At 39.6% G+C, this 20,332-nt stretch overlaps 1 protein-coding gene across 1 annotated transcript; it reads right to left on the minus strand.

The window, feature by feature from the left end:
• Nucleotides 1-997: 997 nt before the first annotated feature.
• LOC134658252 (proteasome subunit beta type-5) lies at nt 998-11,425 on the minus strand. The gene is made up of 6 exons (XM_063513865.1): nt 11,226-11,425; nt 11,042-11,143; nt 10,190-10,289; nt 9,074-9,267; nt 6,777-6,915; nt 998-1,181 (listed from the first exon to the last, which is right to left on the minus strand). The coding sequence occupies exons 1-6, from the start codon at nt 11,367-11,369 to the stop codon at nt 1,018-1,020; spliced, it is 843 nt and encodes a 280-aa protein (XP_063369935.1). The 5' UTR covers nt 11,370-11,425; the 3' UTR covers nt 998-1,017.
• Nucleotides 11,426-20,332: the final 8,907 nt, after the last annotated feature.

Here is a 20,332-nt window from a genome sequence, read left to right on the forward strand (position 1 = left end):
CCTTTTTAGGCCCTCGGCCAGTGTTTGTTGGCCATTAACCATTATAAATTGAACCTTAAACCGTAACGGACGATTACAGTTTACGGCTCAATTTATAATGGTTAATGGCCAACATTTTCAATTGCATTAACGTTTCGGCCAACACTGCCCTCGGCACACGAGGCGTAGGCGTGAGCGTGGCGTAGAACGAGAGCGCTACCAGCACGTACACGTTCAAACAAGTCCGCACACGAAGAGTAGGTGTGGCGTAGCGTGACAACCCTGTCGTCATTACGACAGCGTAAGTGTAAGGCCCGAGTGGATGCTCGAGTTGTGCGTGCAGCGGGGCGGGGCGTGCGGCGTGCATGTTAAACAAATGCGCACGTATAGGAGCGGCCTTAGTGCACGCTGCTCACATCACGCGTGAGCCCACAGCCACGCTGCACGCCGTGCCGAGCGAGCGTCCACTCAGGCCTTACACTAAGCGTGGCATAGAACGAGAGCGCTACGGGCGTACAACAGTGAAGTCGCTGGCAGTTGTGTTAAGGATTCGAAAAAAAAACAAAATGAATAAAACTAGCAATATAATCAAAAATCGCAATGTATTATTCCTTGAGCCCCTTCTCGGCCTGATACTTGTAGTGCAGCTCGGAGCAGTCCTCGTTGGTCACGTTCACCCAGCCCTCCTGGTTCATGTGGTACACGCGGATAATGCCGCCCGAGTAAGTGTAAGGCCTGAGTGGACGCTCGAGTTGGGCGTGCAGCGGGGCGGGGCGTGCGGCGTGCATGTTAAACAAATGCAAGCGTATAGGAGCGGCCTTAGTGCACGCTGCTCACATCACGCGTGAGTCCGACGCGACGCTGCACGCCCCGCCGAACGCTCCGCTCCGAGCGTCCACTCAGGCCTTACACTAAGCGTGGCATAGAACGAGAGCGCTACGCACGTACAACAGTGAAGTCGCTGGCAGTTATTGTGTTAAGGATTCGAAAAAAAATAAAATGAATAAAACTAGCAATATAATTAAAAATCACAATTTATTATTCCTTGAGCCCCTTCTCGGCCTGATACTTGTAGTGCAGCTCGGAACAATCTTCGTTGGAGACGTTCACCCAGCCCTCCTGGTTCATGTGGTACACGCGGATAATGCCGCCCGAGTATGCGTCGCGGTGCGTCGCGTGGTAGATCGCGCGCCGGCCCAGCTCTGGACAAATATTGTTTTTTATTTCAAAAGTTTAAGTTTACTGCATGTTCACAGCAGGGATGTTGCGAATATCCGCAACCGCGGAACTTCCGCATTATTTTCAACATCCGCATCCGCATCCGCATAAAATCGATGCGGATTTAATGCGGATGTGGAACAGGTCGGTACAGGAACGTCTTAGCATCGGCGTAAGTGCTAGATTGCTAGGTAATTTAGTCATTAACCAAAAAAACCTATTAGAAATGAGCAGTCAAGCGTGAGTGGGACTTAATGTACGGGACCCTTGGAACGCGTGTCTGACTCGCACTTGGCCGGTTTTTTGAAAAAAAAAATTACTAAAATGTAATATTTGACGTTTTTTATGGTACTATCTTGACATCCGCATCCGCGGATGTGAGCCTTTAAATATCCGCATCCGCGGATGTCAAAAAATCGGCATCCGCAACATCCCTGGTTCACGCCTTGAACCCTTTGGCCACCCCGCCACGGTGGAACCCGTCCCAATTTCTCGACTATATGCCATCTTACTAAGACTAAGCGACTTTGACTAACTCTAAGGGCAAGCAATATGCGATTGCACCTCCTATACCACCACTGGAGGGATTCGTCACTTTTTCTTTAAGGGGACGGTATATGACGTTTTCGATTTAGAGCTCACTTTGTGCAATCAATTTGTTCAAGAAATGTTTAATAACTGCATTAAATTATACGTAAATTTGTTCACGAAGAAGCCGTGTACCGGCTCTTCACGGCATAATATTTTTTATTTGCTGTAATTCTCTACAAATCGACACTAAAAGTATCCAAAAATCAAAATATGGAGTTCCGTTTGAGCAACACGCATTACAGTTTTGCCTTTAACAGTAATTGAGTTGTTGTGTGATTTTGAAAGCTAGATAACTAAACTAACAAATTATTATCTACTTATATTTTTACTCACAAATACAACACAGAAATTCAATCCCAAATGTAAACTTTCGTACAATTTCCATACATTGACGACATCACTCAAAATTCTTCTTCGAGTCAGATGGCCGCTGGCCTTGGATCGAAGCAGACGTGTACTTCGTCGTAGCTCGTTTTTGACATTATTTAGACATTTCATCATATACGCATACGAAAATGTATACCAGTAGATAAATTGTATTTCAAAAAATAGGGTAAATTAATTTATTTAAAATTTGATTTGTTGTTATTTACAGGTCGTAACGATCGAAAACAGCAGTAAACTATCCTAAAACAATACGATTACAATTGAATTTAAGTAACTTGTTCCTTCAAAACCCGCTTAAAATGAAAAAAGTTTAAAGACTCGTTTTACTGATTGGGATTGATTTTCATTATGCTGGTATCAATTTTGCGTCATTAAAAAAAAGTATATGACTTCTGTACGTCAATGACATTTGATGTCAATTGTAATCTTGTATTTACGTTAGAGAATATTATATATTCATTTAAATATTACTTACCTATTAATACGAAGTGTAATTCGTTTAATACCTGAAAGTCTTAGTGTCTACACCTACTTTGTTGCCGTTCGTTCCGTCTATATGTGTGCGATTACGTGCTGTTCTCAATAATCAAGAAACAAGCCATAATCTTCAAGAATACTCGTAAAATAACAGCAAGACCAGCATTTAGTACTAACTAGTTTTTGCGGATTTGGAGACAAGAGATTAAGCTTACAGGCTAATACCGCTGCGGTCTGGTTATTGTTATGTGTATATATCGAGTATTATATAAATTTACTATAAAATAACAATGTTTTATTTCAATGACATTATGTGCGTAGGTATGTATGTTTCGGTGATTATAAGAATTTTGTCCACACAATAATTGTGCAAAGCAGAGACTGCATCATGCTTTCTTTACGGTATAAGCGGTATGGTACCGTTATTATTTATCAATACCGGTTCGTTTTGAAGGTAAAACTATACCGGTTGAAATACAAAGTACGGTACCGGTATAAAATTACAGCAGGGACAACCATTTTTATAGGTGTACAGTCAGCTGCAGAGAAAAGGTACGACCAGATAGATAATTGTATGCAGGGGTGGTACCTTTTCTCTGCAGCTAGCTCTACCTAAACTATCATTGACCGAGCGTTGGCGAAGGTCTCCGTTTCAACTTGGGCAAAAATGCTTTCGTATGTCCGAATTCTTCTCCTTTGCATATCACATTTCTCAACTGATTCTCGTGAAAATTCGGTAGTCCGATATAATTATTCGGTTTCTTTTTTTTTTGAACAATTTAAAATAGGCAGAAATTGTCATAAAGGACTTAAGCGCCAGTAGGGTCTGTGACACTTAAGACCACTGCGATTATTAGATACTTACTGGCCCCTATTTCACCACGACCACGGTGACAGGTGCGACAGTTGTCGACATCACTGTTGCTGACGTCACAGGCCTCCATAGGCTACGGTAACCGCTTACCATCGGACGGGCGATGTGCTTGTTTGCCACCAACATTTTAATAAATAAATAAACTCCATTATATTGCCACTAAAAAATTCTTATTTTGCGAAGCTAATGACAATTGTCACAAGAAACACGGCAACTGTATCGAAAGTGCGACACAGAACTCATTTCCTGTCAAGACTTACCGAAAATTCTTTGAAAAATCTTGTGACAATTGTCACAAGATTTTTTTGCGAGAGAAATGTCTGTTTTATCCGATATAATAAAGTTTTTTTTAATAATAGGTACAATGACGGTGGCAAACACGAATACGGCCCGCCCGATGGTAAGCGGTAACTGTATTATTAAATTGTACAACGGGACTTAATCGCGTATCTAAGTTTTAAGATTTACCTCCGACGTTTCGAGGACGGCGTTGTCCCCGTGGTCTCGGAGAAGACTGGCTTAAGTTGACATCAGCATCTTCTAACCGCGCGAGTTTTTCGAACTACCCGCACTTGGTCTTGTTTATCCGCTTGAACGTTTTGCGGTTCCGTTGTACAATTTAATAATGTGTAAAAATCGTGAAAGTTTAAATCAGTGTTAGCGGTAACTGTAGTCCATGGATGCCTATGGCGTCAATAACAGTGATGTTTTTGTCGTACCTGTCACCGTGGTGAAATAGGGGCCAGATTACGCCGCGCCGCGTGGAACGTGAGGTGCATTGGCGTAAATGCATACCATTCACTCAAGGAAAATAATCTCCCTTATAAGATCACTCGTGTGTCTGCCATTTTGTTAAAGCCAATTTTCACCGTAACTACTGGACTAGTTCAATTGAAATTTAGTACACATATGTCAAGTAAGGAAGTAGTAAGTCGGTGATCCGAAGATGAGTGACGTAAATAAATGAACTTTTAACTTTGCGGCGATTTTTGGTATCATGTGACATATCAGATATAATACATAATTATAAGTAGGTGAGCAAGAATGTACCATAACCTAACTCAGAATTGTATTATATAAATACATATACAAAAAATAGTTCAACGCCAAAAGATTAATGGAAGACCTATGTCCTATAATAGGTGAGTTGGTCTTAAACAAAAAATATGCAATAAAAATGTGTAACTATGGAACCCATAGTGAATCCTACTCGTACATGATCGGTTTTTATATTATGTACCTATAAGATATTTTCTACTTTATACTTTATAAGTGTACCTACATAATATTTACTTATAAGCAGTTGTCACGTAAAATATTTGTAGATTTTTTTGGAAGTATGTGTCACATCATCATCATCTTCCTCGCGTTGTCCCGGCATTTTGACACGGCTCATGGAAGCCTGGGGTCCGCTTGGCAATTAATCCCATAAATTGGCGTGGGCACTAATTTTTATGAAAGCGACTGCCATCTGACCTTCCAACCCATAGGGGGTAAACTAGGCTCTTATTGGGATTAGTCCGGTTTTCTCACGATGTTTTCCTTCACCGAAAAGCGACTGGTAAATATCAAATGATATTTCGTACATAAGTTCCGAAAAACTCATTGGTACGAGCCGGAATTGCAATTCGCACGCTCTTACCGCTAGGCCTCTAGCGATTTTTTTGAAGTATGTATAGCACAAAAAATATTTAGAAATGTAACATTTAAGGTAGGTAATTAAAATACGGTATAAACATTATTGGAGAAGACTTGGAGGAAGTGTCATAGGGATCTACATTCGATGCGTGGAAAACAAGTTCTTTTGTCTAATTATAATCCATCGGCAATCACGCGAGCGCATAAAACGAAAATCATTTTTTTTTTCACTCCCTAAAACTCCCTTAACCTAATAACAGTAAAACAAAAAATAAAATATAGAGGGTTACCAACCAGCCAAAGAATTATAAGTAGATATATGCACTTATCCCAACGCACCTCACGTTCTACTCTGCACGGGGTTCATTGCCGCTCCTACCGCCGTAAGTAACTATCAACACCTACATTATCAAGGCTACGATCGAAGATAATCGCTTCAGCACTGAAATAATACCGGTGAAATACCGGTATAATATTTTTTATTTTAATTGTATTAATTTAATAGTGAAACAAAAGGCGAATATACCACATAAAAGTCAATCGGTAAAGATATTAGGGGTACATTAGCCAACACTGTTTCCATATATTTTCAAATTTTATTTTGTCCGCCTTAATTAAATTTTGCACCCTGCCGGAACTTTATTTATTTAAATTCTCATTTAATTGATTTTGAGCCTTATGAAAAGTCGTATAGAGTAGTAAATAAAATTTTACATCTGACTTAATAACATCTGGTTTTATTCGGTTTAACTTTAGAAAACGCGTATCTCGACAAAGCCATAATGTAGAAAATTGTCAACAACCAAATGAATTATTAGAATTTAAATACGTCACGTGTGACATGAACAGACAAGGAGAGCAAGATTAAATGTATTGTTTCTCTTTCTTCTTTCAATGGAACGCTTTTCCTAAAAGGAGGCCACTAAACTCAAAACGCTATCTTAAAAAAAAACTTGATGGGTCAGTGACCTGTCCCAGTAAAGTGAGGTAGTGTGCGTGAAGTGCGCTTGTGTGTGAAATGGGGTAAATTGACAGAATCTGAAAATTTACCCACCTCTACCGTCACCTTAATATATGACATCTATTTCAGTTTATAACTTATATACCTATAGTAGTGTGACTACTTAAAAAACACAAATCAAAATATTTAATAAAATAATTTGATTTGTTCCCAAAGTTGTGTATCAATCATGATTGTTATATAGATTTAAGAGCATGTAAGATGTATTATCTATTGGTAATTCTAAATAAAGAAAATAATAGTTATTTGTTTTACAAGGGGGCAAAGTTGTTGTTTAACCGCTCGTGCTAATATTGATACCCGAGCAAGCGAAAGATTCCGAAATTGAACCACGAGCGTAGCGAGTGGTTCGAAAAATGGAATCTTGAGCGTTGCGAGGGTTTCAAAGCACGGGGGCTAAACATAATATGCCCCCCGAGTGAAACAAAAAAAATTTCACCACACCCATCCGAAGCAAATACGTTGTTAATATTTATGACTTTATCTTATGAGACATTGTCGTTTGTCAATATTACGTACAAAATAGCCAGGGAGGCTCGCGGGCCGCAAGTGACAGGTTCACAGGTTGCCGACCACTGGTATATTACATACCTTGTGCTTCCACATCGCTGAGGTCCCAATGGTACCCCGAGTCCAGCACACCGAACGCGTAGACGGACCCCGACCCCACAGAGAAGACCTTGCCAGCGGTGCGGGTGCCTTCGCTGTCCACGTAGTACAGTTGGGGACCCTGCGGGAATATAACAAGTTAGGGTTTGAGCAAAATAAAGATGGTTTAGATATTTTTGATTTTTACCTCAGGGTAGATTTGCTTATATTTTATAGAGTACGACCCGCCCCGGGCTTCGCACGGGTTAACAAATTATACATAAACCTTCATCTTGAATCACTCTATTTATTAAAAAATACCGCATCAAAATCCGTTTCGTAGTTTTAAAGATCTAAGCATACATACAGACAGCGGGAAGCGACTTTGGCACAGGCATAGGCAATCATTGTCATGTAAATTATGCAAAAACCAGTTTTAAATTTGAGAATTTTTGAAATAGTTCCAAACGGTTGAATTTTTGAGTTCTTTTTTTTACCCAATTCTGCCTATTTTATTTATTTCTGATTGTAAGTACACATTATACTTAAAATGCTATACAATAGGCGGGTTCATACAGAATGAGCCGCCTCGCGAGGCAATTTCCGTGCGAAGTCGGTGGTAGCGAGGCACCGCGCCCGAGGCAATGCGGCAGGCAATAGGGATGATGACACATGTTGAATTTTATAACAAAATCTAGTAAAATAGATAGCAAACGAGCAATTTATCACAATAATGTGGATATTAAAATAAAATATTGAAAAATTACAAAAATACAGGACTTGAAAATTTCAAAATTTAAGTTTGTTTTAACTTTCAAAAACGATAAAAGTAAGGGTACCATTCGATTCCTTACATTTCATCCAAAAAAATATTGTATGGCAACTATATACATAAACGCAATATTTCACCGACAAAAACGCAATTTTCTAGTTTTGTCCATACTACAAGATGGGCGATGACGTCACGGCCTCTGGCCGTTTTGTATAGGGCGTTTCGCGAGTGAAGTGCGACTGTCGGCCTTTGAGTACAATTTCTGACTTTTGTGTTACTTTAATGCAATGGGTCCCATATAGACATTTGATCCTAAAAGAAAACCCGATCGATTGATACCATAAAAAAAAATTATTCATGTAGCCTATTTCCTCGCAAGGCACCTCGTTCTGTGTGGACCCGCCTATTGCTCGTTATATCGATAATTAGGGAACCCTGTGACTTAAGGCTCATTTAGACGGTGCGAGAACTGGCATGTGAGTTTCATTACATTGCGTCATTTCATCGGTCGTCTGAATCAGGGATGTTGCGGATGCAGATTTTTTGACATCCGCGGACGCGGATGCGGATATTTAAAGGCTCACATCCGCGGATGCGGATGTCTAGATTAGGTACTTAGAAAACGTCAAATATTACATTTTTAGTATATTTTTATTAAAAAAAACGAAACGTTTAGTATTTGAGCAAGAATATAGGTGCGTTATATTTAATAAACAGTAACTTAGCCGACTTTTCTGGATCTAGACGATTTCGTTATAGGTAATGACGAAATTACCTTGCACTTACGACACCGCTAAGACGTTATTGTACCGACTTGTTCGACATCCGCATCCGCATAAGCTCCGCATCGTTTTTATGCGGATGCGGATGTTGAAAATAATGCGGAAGTTCCGCGATTGCGGATGCGGATGTTCGCAACATCCCTGGTCTGAATTGATGTAACCTCAATGGTCTGCAATGTAACTAAAATCGTATACGGGTTCGCACGCCGTCTAAATGAGCCCTTACCACAAAACAGATACAGTACAGAAGTCAATCACATGTATGTACTTCACTTTTCATACCTACGCTCGGCGGTCGCTCTAGGGTTGTTAACTATGACTTATGCACAAAAAACTATCGTGGTAGTGGCACTCGTAGTATCTAGTAGTGGCCGAGGCGGGGTGCTTACCTACCTACCTAACTGTTCTGTTTAACGTTAAAACGAACCTTCGAACTACAAGCAGATACCTACTTACCTAATAACTTACCTCTCTGAAACCACTGGTAGCTTAAAAAACGACAATTCACCGTTTAATGTTGAATTCAAACAACCGTCCACTGAACAGTTATAATAACTTTATTTTTGTTTCTCCATTATTGCACAAAAAAGTTCACAGACGCGTGCCTCAAGCGGATGGCACTCGCGCTCGCACTGGTCCCAACCGGTCCGAGATATCGTGTCCGTGAGCAGTGTCTATGTGTGCGTTGCTCGAGCGCACTTTGTATGTAGATTGATTTCTGTACTGTATCTGTTTTGTGCCCTTACCCTCTTGTCGTAGCCAGCCAGCATCATGCCCATGCTGAGCCCCATGCCTTTATAGTTGTACACCATGTTGGCCATGAGTTTGCTGGCAGCTGCCACGGATATGCGCTCTCGGTTGCGCAGCTCGTACAGACGGCATTGTTTCGCGAGCACCCGGTCCCAGTACACGCAGTCAGCTGCGCCCCCGGCCAGGGTACCTGACGAATAATAGTCGATAGTAGACACGGGGTAAAAGGCACCCATTTCAGTCTCGGACTCACATCCCTAAAGCCCCGTCTCCATATCGCGCGGCAAACCATCGAACATTGGCTCGCGCGGCAGCCGCGCGCAATGGATACCGGGCTGCCGCGCGAGCCAACTCGATGCGCCCGGTATCCATTGCGCGCGGCTGCCGCGCGAGCCAATGTTTGATGGTTTGCCGCGCGATATGGAGACGGGGCTTAACCTTGCTCAAATTAAACACTACTTTTAATTTCGAATGCGAGGAAAGTAATATATGTGAATTTAAAAAAACATGACTAAGTATTAACTTTTATCATATAGCTGTGTCCAGACGAGACAATTTTTCGCCAATCTGATGAAATTGTCCGATCAAATCAGGACGTGCGGACGCAAATGCCAATTTGGCTCGACGAATTTGACCGATATTACCGATAAAATCAGGTGCGGACGCAAGAATACCAATTTGTGACGCTAGTATTTTCGTTTTGGAGCATTTTTTTAACTTGGAGGGCTTAAATATCACGATAAATCTTAAATTGGCGATTGACGCTAATTATTCTCCTAATCAAATCGGTTGATTCGCCCAGCCCATCTGGACACAGCTTATTCCTTGAGGATACTTTCAATTAAGAATTTAGGTAAAAGTATCCTTATTTATGGAATGGCAAGTTAAATATCAGAATGCAAATTGTACAACAAATCCACTTAAAACCAAGTTTAATTGCTTATCGTTATTAAAAATTGCCTTTAACACTTTGAATAGTATGCCTCTAGTGTGCAGTGCATTGTGATCCTTGTCCCAATGCTCGAAGGTTGATATTGGGCTGCGCTGCGACAGTGACGTCTTTGGCGGTTATAATGTTAATGGCAGCTATCAAAAATACAAATAATATTTACCTAGCAAGTAGTCATTGATCTCCACAATCTTCTTCATGGTCTGAGAGCCGATGAACTGGCCACCGGTGGCTCGGGAGTCCACAGCCAGCAACACTCCACCCTATTAATATAAATCAGTTACATTGTCAGGTAATCTTGTTAGTTTCCACAGAATAATCACTGTTTTACCTGAACATTATTGAATTTTACATCTATAGTTAGTAAAAGAAATTAAGTTGTTTTTTTATATTTTTATTGTGCTGTCAACCAAAATAGACATTAATATGCTACAAATTGAACTTGTACTAAAACCCAAGCAAATTTAGTCCTTTAGTAAAAAAATACAATTGGTGATTTAACAGTTTAAAAAAAAAGTGTCAGATCATCTAGATAATACTAATGAGAAAACTTAATGGGGCGGGATTGTTTTATTGCAGATTTTACTACATACTATTTAAGACAAACATATTTCATTGTCTTTGTCCTATGCACCATGTCAACTAAATTGGAAAATAGGCATGAATCTAGTATTTTAATTGGATAAGGCATGATGGGTGGGGGAAATGACCGAACGGGATAGTCTTATGCATCTTTCAGTAGGAGTAGCAGCGAAAGCGCTATTATTGTTTGTCCTTGTCACAGTCTCACATTTTTTTTTATTCCCCACCATAAATTAGTATGGGTTATGGTGGGCAACAAATAAATTCGACCAATCATAGTGTCGCATTGCCTGTTTTGTCCCTCACGGAGGCACGCGTATACCACTTCAATAGGATCCTACCTTCTATGAAAATAGGGGTAACATAAAACTTGTAGAATTAGAAAAAAACTTAAAAGACAGATAAATATAAAAGAAAAGTTTTAAGATCTCACCTTGTAGCGGAAACCCAGAGTGGTGGTGCCGTGGTCAAAGTTGATTTTGATTTCACGTCCAGTCTCATCTTTTCGGTTGAAGCTAGCTAGCGTCTGTGCAGGCTGAAAACAATATAATTCAAGTTACAATTGTAAAGTACAAAATAATAACATAAATACATGATTATCGGGAAGATAACCTTACGTTTGGGAACGGCGGGGTTGCGAGCTGAGCGCTGGCGAAGAAGTTGCCTGTGTATCCAATAACATCGTTTTGGAAGGAAGCGAGCGAGTCAGCGGGCCTCAAATTGATTTTGTCGTCCAAACGGCATAATGTTTCGAGAGCCATTGTAAATTTAATGCAATAAAGTAAACTATTGATGATGAGTGATGACAAGCGAAAACTTTGCTTAACGCTATGTCAGTTAGTTTGACATTTTTTTTTTTTGGATTTTATGGCCTGGTTACGAGACAATTAGTTTGACAGCATGCAGCTCAGTGTTGTAATTTAAAAGTAACAACAAAGAACAAAACGTGCCAGTTAAAATACCGGGAAAGGTTAATTTTTTTAAAGGATATATTAATATAATAAAACCACAATCAAACAATCCAATAGTCTGTTACAAAGTAAACTCACATAATTAAATGAAATATATATGAATTACAACATCCTCATGTGATAGCGCCATCTATGGTAATCTTTGTCTAAAATTGTATTATGCTACTCAACAGTAGATGACTCTAGTAGTAGCCATTTTATAAGTCACTCATTCACTCCGCTATTCAACAACAGATGGCGTAAACAAGTGTAAAACTGACTAAATTGGTGATCTTTTTTTACAAAAACTCAAACAAGGCGCCAAATGTTACCAAATTACAAGCAAATTACAAGTTGTAAATCGATTCCCACAAAACAATAGGGCGTTACAGTCGCATTAAACCCATAAACGTGATCGCTTGTTTCCACGGCAAAAATTAGACCATTTTCGAGAAATCGTTTGAGAGCAATAAAATGAATACAAAGTATATATCTAATAATGGTGGTTACAACCTATCATTACACTATGAGTCAGAATAAACCGATATAATCTTATTGGCCGGTTTGATTCGGAACGGGCTAAACTCTGTCATTATAGGCATCGAAGATGTCCGATAGACCGTAGTTTATTTATTAACATCGGGTCTGATAAAAATATCTCTATGATTTATTCGTTAGATGAACATTAAGTTTACATTCTTACAAGTTGTCGTTAATCACTACATCTTATAAAACAAAATCCCCCGCCGCGTCTGTTGTCTTGTCTCTCTGTTTGTGTGTATGTATGTTAGCGATAAACTCAAAAACTACTGAACGGATTTTCATGCGGTTTTCACCTATCAATAGAGTGGTTCTTAAGGAAGGTTAAGGTATATAATTTGTTATAATAAAATCGCAGCGACGGCGGCCGCTGTTGCGGTGACTGCTGCTGCGGCAGGCGGTTATATCTTGGACATTTCTTTTTAAAGTTGTAAAGTTGTTAAGTTGGGGGAACTTGCATTTTAGATTTTGAATTTTTTTTATATTATTGCCACTCAGAATCACGAGCTATTTCGATCCTAATACGAGAAAAAAAGTGTCCAAATAAGTACCTACATCATATTTTTTAACCGACTTCCAAATCTCAAAGAAGGAGGTTATCAATTGGGTTGTATGTTTTTTTTTTTTTTTTTTTATGTTTGTTACTCCATATCTCCGTCATTACTGGACCGATTTTGAAAATTCTTTTTTTGATTGTATGTATATGCATACAGATTGGTCCCGTTTTGGTCAAAACCCAGTTCTGATGATGGGATCCATGAGGAATCGAGGGAACTCCTCAAATCTTAAAGGCATACATATAGTGATTTTTGTGTTTTTATCAACAAATCAAGCATATACATTCAGAAACGTGACATTTGATGAAGTGGAACTGCTGATGATGATCAGAACAGAACTCTTCAACGACGCATAGTTCACGTTTGGCGATTTGTCCTCTTCGTTATGTTTGTTAAGCAAGTTAAGTTTTTAAGCCACATTTTTGTCAAGCTCGAGTTCTGATGATGGGATCCATGAGGAATCGAGGGAACTCCTCAAATCTTAAAGGCGTGCGTATAGAGATTTTTGTATTTTCATCAGAAAATCAAGCATTTTTATTAAAAACTGTCGCATTTGATGAAATGGAACTGCTGATGATGATCAGAACAGAACTCTTCAACGACCCATAGTTCACGTTTGGCGATTTGTCCTCTTCGTTATGTTTGTTAAGCAAGTTTAGTTTTTAAGCCACATTTCTCTCAAGCTCGAGTTCTGATGATGAGATCCATAAGGAATCGAGGGAACTCCTCAAATCATAAAGGCATACATATAGTGATTGTTGTGTTTTAATCAACAAATTAAGCATATACATTTAAAAAGTAACATTTGAGGAAGTGTAACTGCTGATGATGACCAGAACGAAACTCTTTAACGACGCATAGCTCGCGTTTGGCGATTTTTCCTTTTCGTTATGTTTGTTAAGCAAGTTAGGTTTTTAAGCCATATTTATGTCAAGCTCAAGTTCTGAACATGGGATCCATGAGAAATCGAGGGAACTCCTCAAATCTTAAAGGCACACGTATAGAATTTTCTGTATTTTCATCATAAAATAAAGCATTAACATTAAAAACTGTCGCATTTGATGAACTGGAACTGCTGATGATGATCAGAACAGAACTCTTCAACGACGCATAGTACTTACATGTTTGGTGATTTCGAATTTCGACTTTGACTTGGACTGGGACCCGGACTCGGATCCAGATCCGGCCTCGTACCCGGATCCGGTTCGGACCCGGACCCGGACCTGGACTCGGACTCGGACCTGGACTAGACCCGGACTCGGACCCGGACTCGGACACAGACCTTGACCCGGAAAACCACTATGATACCTAAACTAAACAAACTACTATGATTACCTACCATAAAATGTAGGTATAAAGTATGATGAGGCCAAACCCCTCCCGCTCAAACCCCCGTACATCGCACCGCATGCGCCGTTAAGTGGGTTAGGTTAGGTTTGAACTGCTATCCTCACAGAACCGAACAAAAGTGGGTTAGGTTAGGTTAGAACTGCGAGCCTTACAGAAACGAAATGCTACTAGAAAAGTGGGTGGTTTTACCTCCTTTTCTACATAGCGCACCATCTACAATAATCTTTCACCGGGCCGCATAGAAGTCGGTTTTTTTTTCTTAAAAATTATTTTAAAGTCAGTTTAGTTTAACATACTTGTTCTGAATTGCGAGAAAAGGCATTAAAATTAAATAATACATATTTAAGTTCTAAAGCAATGCAGTCGCAAGTAGAATTTAACTTTAAGGTCCTTAAGTACATGACAAACCTAATCCCGCATCGATCTGTGACATGCAATAATATGTAATCATGTAATTAGGGCCACGACACATGCCTTATTAACATACACACACGACACTGCTGCCGCCATGAGGTTACCAAGACCGGGATAAACAATATACATGTTTTTATTAAGAACGTTTTGTCGATGATATTAACGTTTTGTTATTATTTTTGATACCTGATATTTTTATATTTTGGATTTTTTATATAATTTCCACTCAGAATTAGGATCGAAAGAGCTCGTGTCTTTCGATCCTAATACGAGAAAAAACGTGTCCTCAATATTTCCTCCTATTGGGCTCTTAACTATGTACCTCTTATTAAAACGCAACGGGAATAGCCATACAGGAGCCAAAAACTGAAGTCATCAGACAAAGTATAGTTTGTAGCTTTCTAATAGACCCCGAAGGCTAATCCTATTGTCTATTGTTAAGAAAAACCGCTCGTGCCACGTGCCACAACCACCTGCATAAAAAATCGGTACTTCGGTTACTGAGTGCCGGCGAGTCGAACGCTACAGAACCAGTCTAAAATGTGTCATCGAGATGCGTAACAAAGGCGCGTTATCGGAGAGCGCACCTACACTGGTTTTTTGAGCGTTGGACTAGCCCGCGCTCAGGTGCCAAATAGAATAATTAGGACCCTTTTTTGCAGGTAAGTAGCACGTGCGGTTTTACTGAACAATAGACAATAGGATAAGCCTTCGGGGTCTACTAGAAAGCTACAAACTATACATCATATTTAAACATTTTAAACCTGACAAAAATACTTTTTTTTTTTTTATATTATAGGACATTATTACACAAATTGACTAAGCCCCACGGTAAGCTCAAGAAAGCTTGTGTTGTGGGTACTCAGACAACGATATATATAATATACAAATACTTAAATACATAGAAAACAACCATGACTCAGGAACAAATATCTGTGCTCATCACACAAATAAATGCCCTTACTGGGATTCGAACCCAGGACCGAGGCTTCACAGGCAGGGTCACTACCCACTAGGCCAGACCGGTCGTCAGATCGGTTTTTAATGACATAAATTTATCATTCGACTGTTGTAAATGGTTGTATTGAATTTTTTGTAAAGTAAAATGCACAACACGCAGTGTGGTCACCGGACAAATACCAACAATCGCGTGACATGCCGGTGCTATGGGAACTGCGGAATAGCGCCTAAATCTGGAGGAATGCCTTAATATGCGACCGTCCTCACACCGAATTAAGTATAGACAATCATGGCAAGTGAATCGAATAAGTATAGTTGGTCACACCAAATTGTCAGTAAATAAGAACAAACAAAACTATACTCATCCTTTTCTATTCGGTGCTAGTACTAGTGTAAGACAAACATAGTATGATTCTCTTTATCTATGTTATGAAATGAGACAGTCTTTTGACAAACTATAGTAACCTATTTCACGTAGTAAGGTTAACCTACCTATTGATTGCGGTATTGCGAGTCGATTTTCCATCACTAAGTACATCTTATTAAACAAAATCCTCCGCCGCGTCTGTCTGTATGTAAATGTATGTATGTTCGCGATAAACTCAAAAACTACTGAACGGATTTTGATTAGGTTTCCACCTATTAATAAAGTGATTCTGGAGGAAGGTTTAGGTGTATAATTAGTTAAGATTCTGTGTAACCCGTGCGAAGACGGCGCGGGTAGCTAGTTAAGTAGGTAAGTAGTAGGTACTTAAGTAATTTTAATGGTAATAAAGGTACCTATTACTTACAGTACCTACTAGGTTAATTATTTTCCATTAAGTAATACATATAACCTCCTAGGTAGGTATATTATATTTACGGGATGAAATTTTAATCACCAGCACCAGCATACTCTGCGTAGTGACTTTATAGATCATACTGAAGAACTTTTTTCATGGAAACAATGCCGAAATCGTGAAAAAATTGTCTGCTTCATAAGGTAAACGTACTGGTGCTCGACGCGGTCCCAGTACCTACATGTCATCTTGAAACTTAAGTCATTGTCAATAGAGGTGACATCAGGGTGTCATCTATTGGGCATTAGCGTGTCGAAGTACGTTTACCTTACACCTTACTACATTCTAGCTGCTAGCTGATGTGATGATGCCGCTGAATTCTATGCCATTTTCCTTAACTTACTTAATATAAAATTGGCATGAATCCTGCTCTGAACGCAATGCTTGATGTGGTAAAGAGAAGATTTTTATATATCACACAAAACTAAAAACACAACATAATAAAACTTACTAAACCTACTACATTAACTTACTTATGCTACAGGTAAATAAGTTGCCCTAAATCGCCGTCAACGGGCAGGGTGATTCACTATACTTACCTACCTACATTAAGAGAAGCAATATTCGGTGTGAGTTGAGGCTCAAATTAGCCCTGACTAATTTGGCGGGCCGGGCTATCATTTCGGCGCTAGGTTAGGTTTGGGCTGTCGTGACTTTCACCACGACTGACGGCCCGAGTGGGTGGACTTTTGGCGTTTACGGCGCCAACGGTTTTTATATATTTTCTACCAAGGACGCTTGCTGTACGCGTAGCCAACGTGCTAATCGCTTACCTACGCTCCGTAGCGATCGAAACGCAACTGTCACTGTCGCACTAATGTGGAAGAGTGATAGAGAGACACAAAAGCCTTGTCGAAGCGATAGCTATTATCAGCTTGGCTATGCAGGCTGTGCGCTTGTATACAGTCAGCAGCAGAAGTTGCTAAACGGGCGAGGTGTTCAAAATTACCTTGACACGCTCTTATATCTTATATTCTCTTAACAATAAAGTCGCGACAAGATTTGGAATACCTGGCCCGCTTAGAAACTTTTGCTGCTCACTGTACGAACCGTCTGATGGTAAGCGGACACCGCAGACTATGGAGACCTAGTTGGAGACGTAACTTGGACAAAAATGCAGCGCCACAGCCAACACAGTGTAATCCCAGATCCGAGAAAATATTTTGCTGTTCCCTATTCTTTCTTGTGAAAATATGAAATTTTACTATATTCGGGTATATTATATTCAAAGCTTTGGATGGTACAGACGTGTCTTACCACGAATTTGACACTGAAATATGCGCTAGCGTGAGCGTAACACACTTTCTATGCATCTCGCTCGTACTAGCATAATAGTGCGAGCGAGTCTTTATTTGTAAAGATGTAAATAGAGCTTTGATTTATATCAGTAATTTCTGCATCCGTGCAATATAACGTTTCCGGTGCTTTGTCAGATAATACATTTATTGTAACGGGAAAGGCTACACTATAGATAAATCTACGATCATCTTACCAATGAGTTTATCGGAGTTTTTAGATGGGTCTTACAGGGTCCATGTGAGACATTGTACATATGTATATTATATTTGACATCAATACTGTACCATGGTTGTTTATCGGATCCTGAACTTATGTGAGATATGGTCATTGCGCTACTTTCCGTCCATGCTCTAGTTTTCGTCCACTTGAAAGATATGCGATACATTGCAGGCATTGCAGCATTTGATCGATCGATTGAATTCGTTGCTCCTATTTAGCCGCGAATTATCTAAAATCGCATGCCATTCGTTGCATAGTTTTTAGAAGCCTTTATGTTATGTACAGTAATAGCTCGGCGGTGGTGTATGGCACGAGCCGGTGTTGCCAGGGTAATAAGAAAACGGACGCGCCCGCGGCGCGCGCGCAGCCACCGGCCTAGGGACGAGCGAGCGCTATCGATACTAGTGTCGATAGTAAGTAGGTAGGAATTCATTTACTTTTTTAGACAGGTGTAACATGATTTAATTACTGACCGTTAGTTTTTGTATAGATCTTTTAACTTATTTTGGAAATGGGAGTCAATTCAGACCCGAACTATTTATACGAAATTAGGGATTAATTGACTTGATCAACAGGCTCAGTAGTTTCAAAGTTACCTACATACGGTAGAAAATGTAACACACATGTGTGTATTAAAAAAATTTGACGCTCCTTTTAATCTGAACTGATTTTCGTATATCCTATAGTTATTCTCAAAACAATTCGTAGAAAAAAATTGTATTGTGACTGATAAAATCGTTAGCACGAGCGTTTTTTATTAAAGATATCAGGTGTTATATATCATTTCTAATAAATCTAATATATAATATGTATACAAACCATACAAACCTACTCGTACCTACTCTACCTATTTTTTTTTTTCTAAAGACTTTCTCTTTTTAAAACAATTTAAGTTTTTTAAGTAAAAAACACTAAACCCTTAGTCGTTGTCATACATCGACTGTCGATAATCAAAATGTTTATCGACTATCAAGCCCTAATATAAAAATATAAACCAAAATCCCCTCAGGCGACTGGCAACATTCATTTCGGAATATTAATAAGCCGCGTGCAGCATTACCCCGTATTTCACATATTTTCTCTCTTTCTTTCTTGTTGTTAATCCGTATGTCGGGGCTGTTCTAATGTTCAAAAGTTGTATAATGACGATCGTTGCTTGTAAGATGGTAGATTGGTGAGTTTTATGCTCTGAATTTTATGTTATCCGAAATATATGTATGGTAGCAGGTTTTCTTGAGCAGCTTGTGGCTGTATCGAATACGCTCATGTTTAGATTAAAGTGATTAAACGAATAAACGATAATGTAAAGCAGCGGTTGGCAACCTACGGCAACCGAACCCAGGACCATCGGTAGCTTCAGACACCACTACCACTACCCACTAGGCATATATATATTATACTACTCTTTGCCACTAGGCCAGACCGGTCGTCCAAATCAAAGAGAATATATAACGTTATATACGTTTTAGTCAAAATTATTTGGTGAAAATAGACATAAGTATAGTGACATCCGTCATCTGATGCCGTCTATGGTCTTGACTTTAAAAATAATGTCAGTTATCAAACGTAGTGATCATAATTATGCTCTTTGCATTTTTCAACTGAAAATTCCTATGGTCGCATAAATTGCATATATTTCGGATTATTTGTTTTACGATTTCGCTTCGAGTTATCGTAACTATTTACGGGCTCATCGGATTTTGTAATAAAATCCGAGAATATAAGTGCCATGCATGTGCCATGTTCATGTGTCAGTGAGAGTAATGTTTTTGTGATCGAGTGAACTGAAGATAAGTATATTCTTCACACGGATATCTTCATGAATACCATTTGTTACCCCCGACGCAAAGAGAGGAGTGTTATAAGTTTAACCTGTCTGTCTATGTATCTGTGTAGGTATCTGTCTGTGGTATCGTAGCTCCCAAACGGATGAACCGATTTTCGTTTTTAGTAGTTTTTTTGTGTCATAGATAATTTTATCCCGAGTGTTCTTAGCCATGGTTATTAGGGGGGGAAATGCTTTAGGTACGGATACCACCCAGCGCGGGGAAGGGCAGCAGGGATGGTTATGTGGGACTCCCTGTTGTGGGCTAACGAGACCCCAGGTTTACCCACTAAAACCCCTCGGTTGCCGCCTCGCTGCTATACGTCGAGCTCCCAGGAACGCCGAAGTACTCTTCCGCAACCTCTTCATGAAGACCATGACCATAGTGCAACCAAGTAAGTCCACAAGTTCCTAAGTCTTGCGTTTTATCAAACCGCTTAGCTTTTTCCTCCGTTAGCCTATATATGCCCAGTGGGTCGTTTTCGACCCACTGAATAAAACTCGCTCCTACTCATTAAAATTAGCAGGAGAATGCCTGTGACCTCAAGGAGTCCAGAGCTAAAGCAAGCTTTGGAGTTCGCGCGCCGTCTAAATGAGCCCTTAGTTCGGGAAACCATTAATGTGTACAACCATCATTTTATTGTACTTATTTTCCACTTAAGTAATTTACACTTTTCTTAATTGGCAATGTATCTGATTTCCTCGTGTTATCGGCTTACGAACTACACGCACACATTTACGACTACTAAAGTGATTTAATAATTACTCATG

The sequence above is a fragment of the Cydia amplana genome, chromosome 21, assembly GCF_948474715.1.
Source record: "Cydia amplana chromosome 21, ilCydAmpl1.1, whole genome shotgun sequence".
Taxonomy (NCBI): domain Eukaryota; kingdom Metazoa; phylum Arthropoda; class Insecta; order Lepidoptera; family Tortricidae; genus Cydia; species Cydia amplana.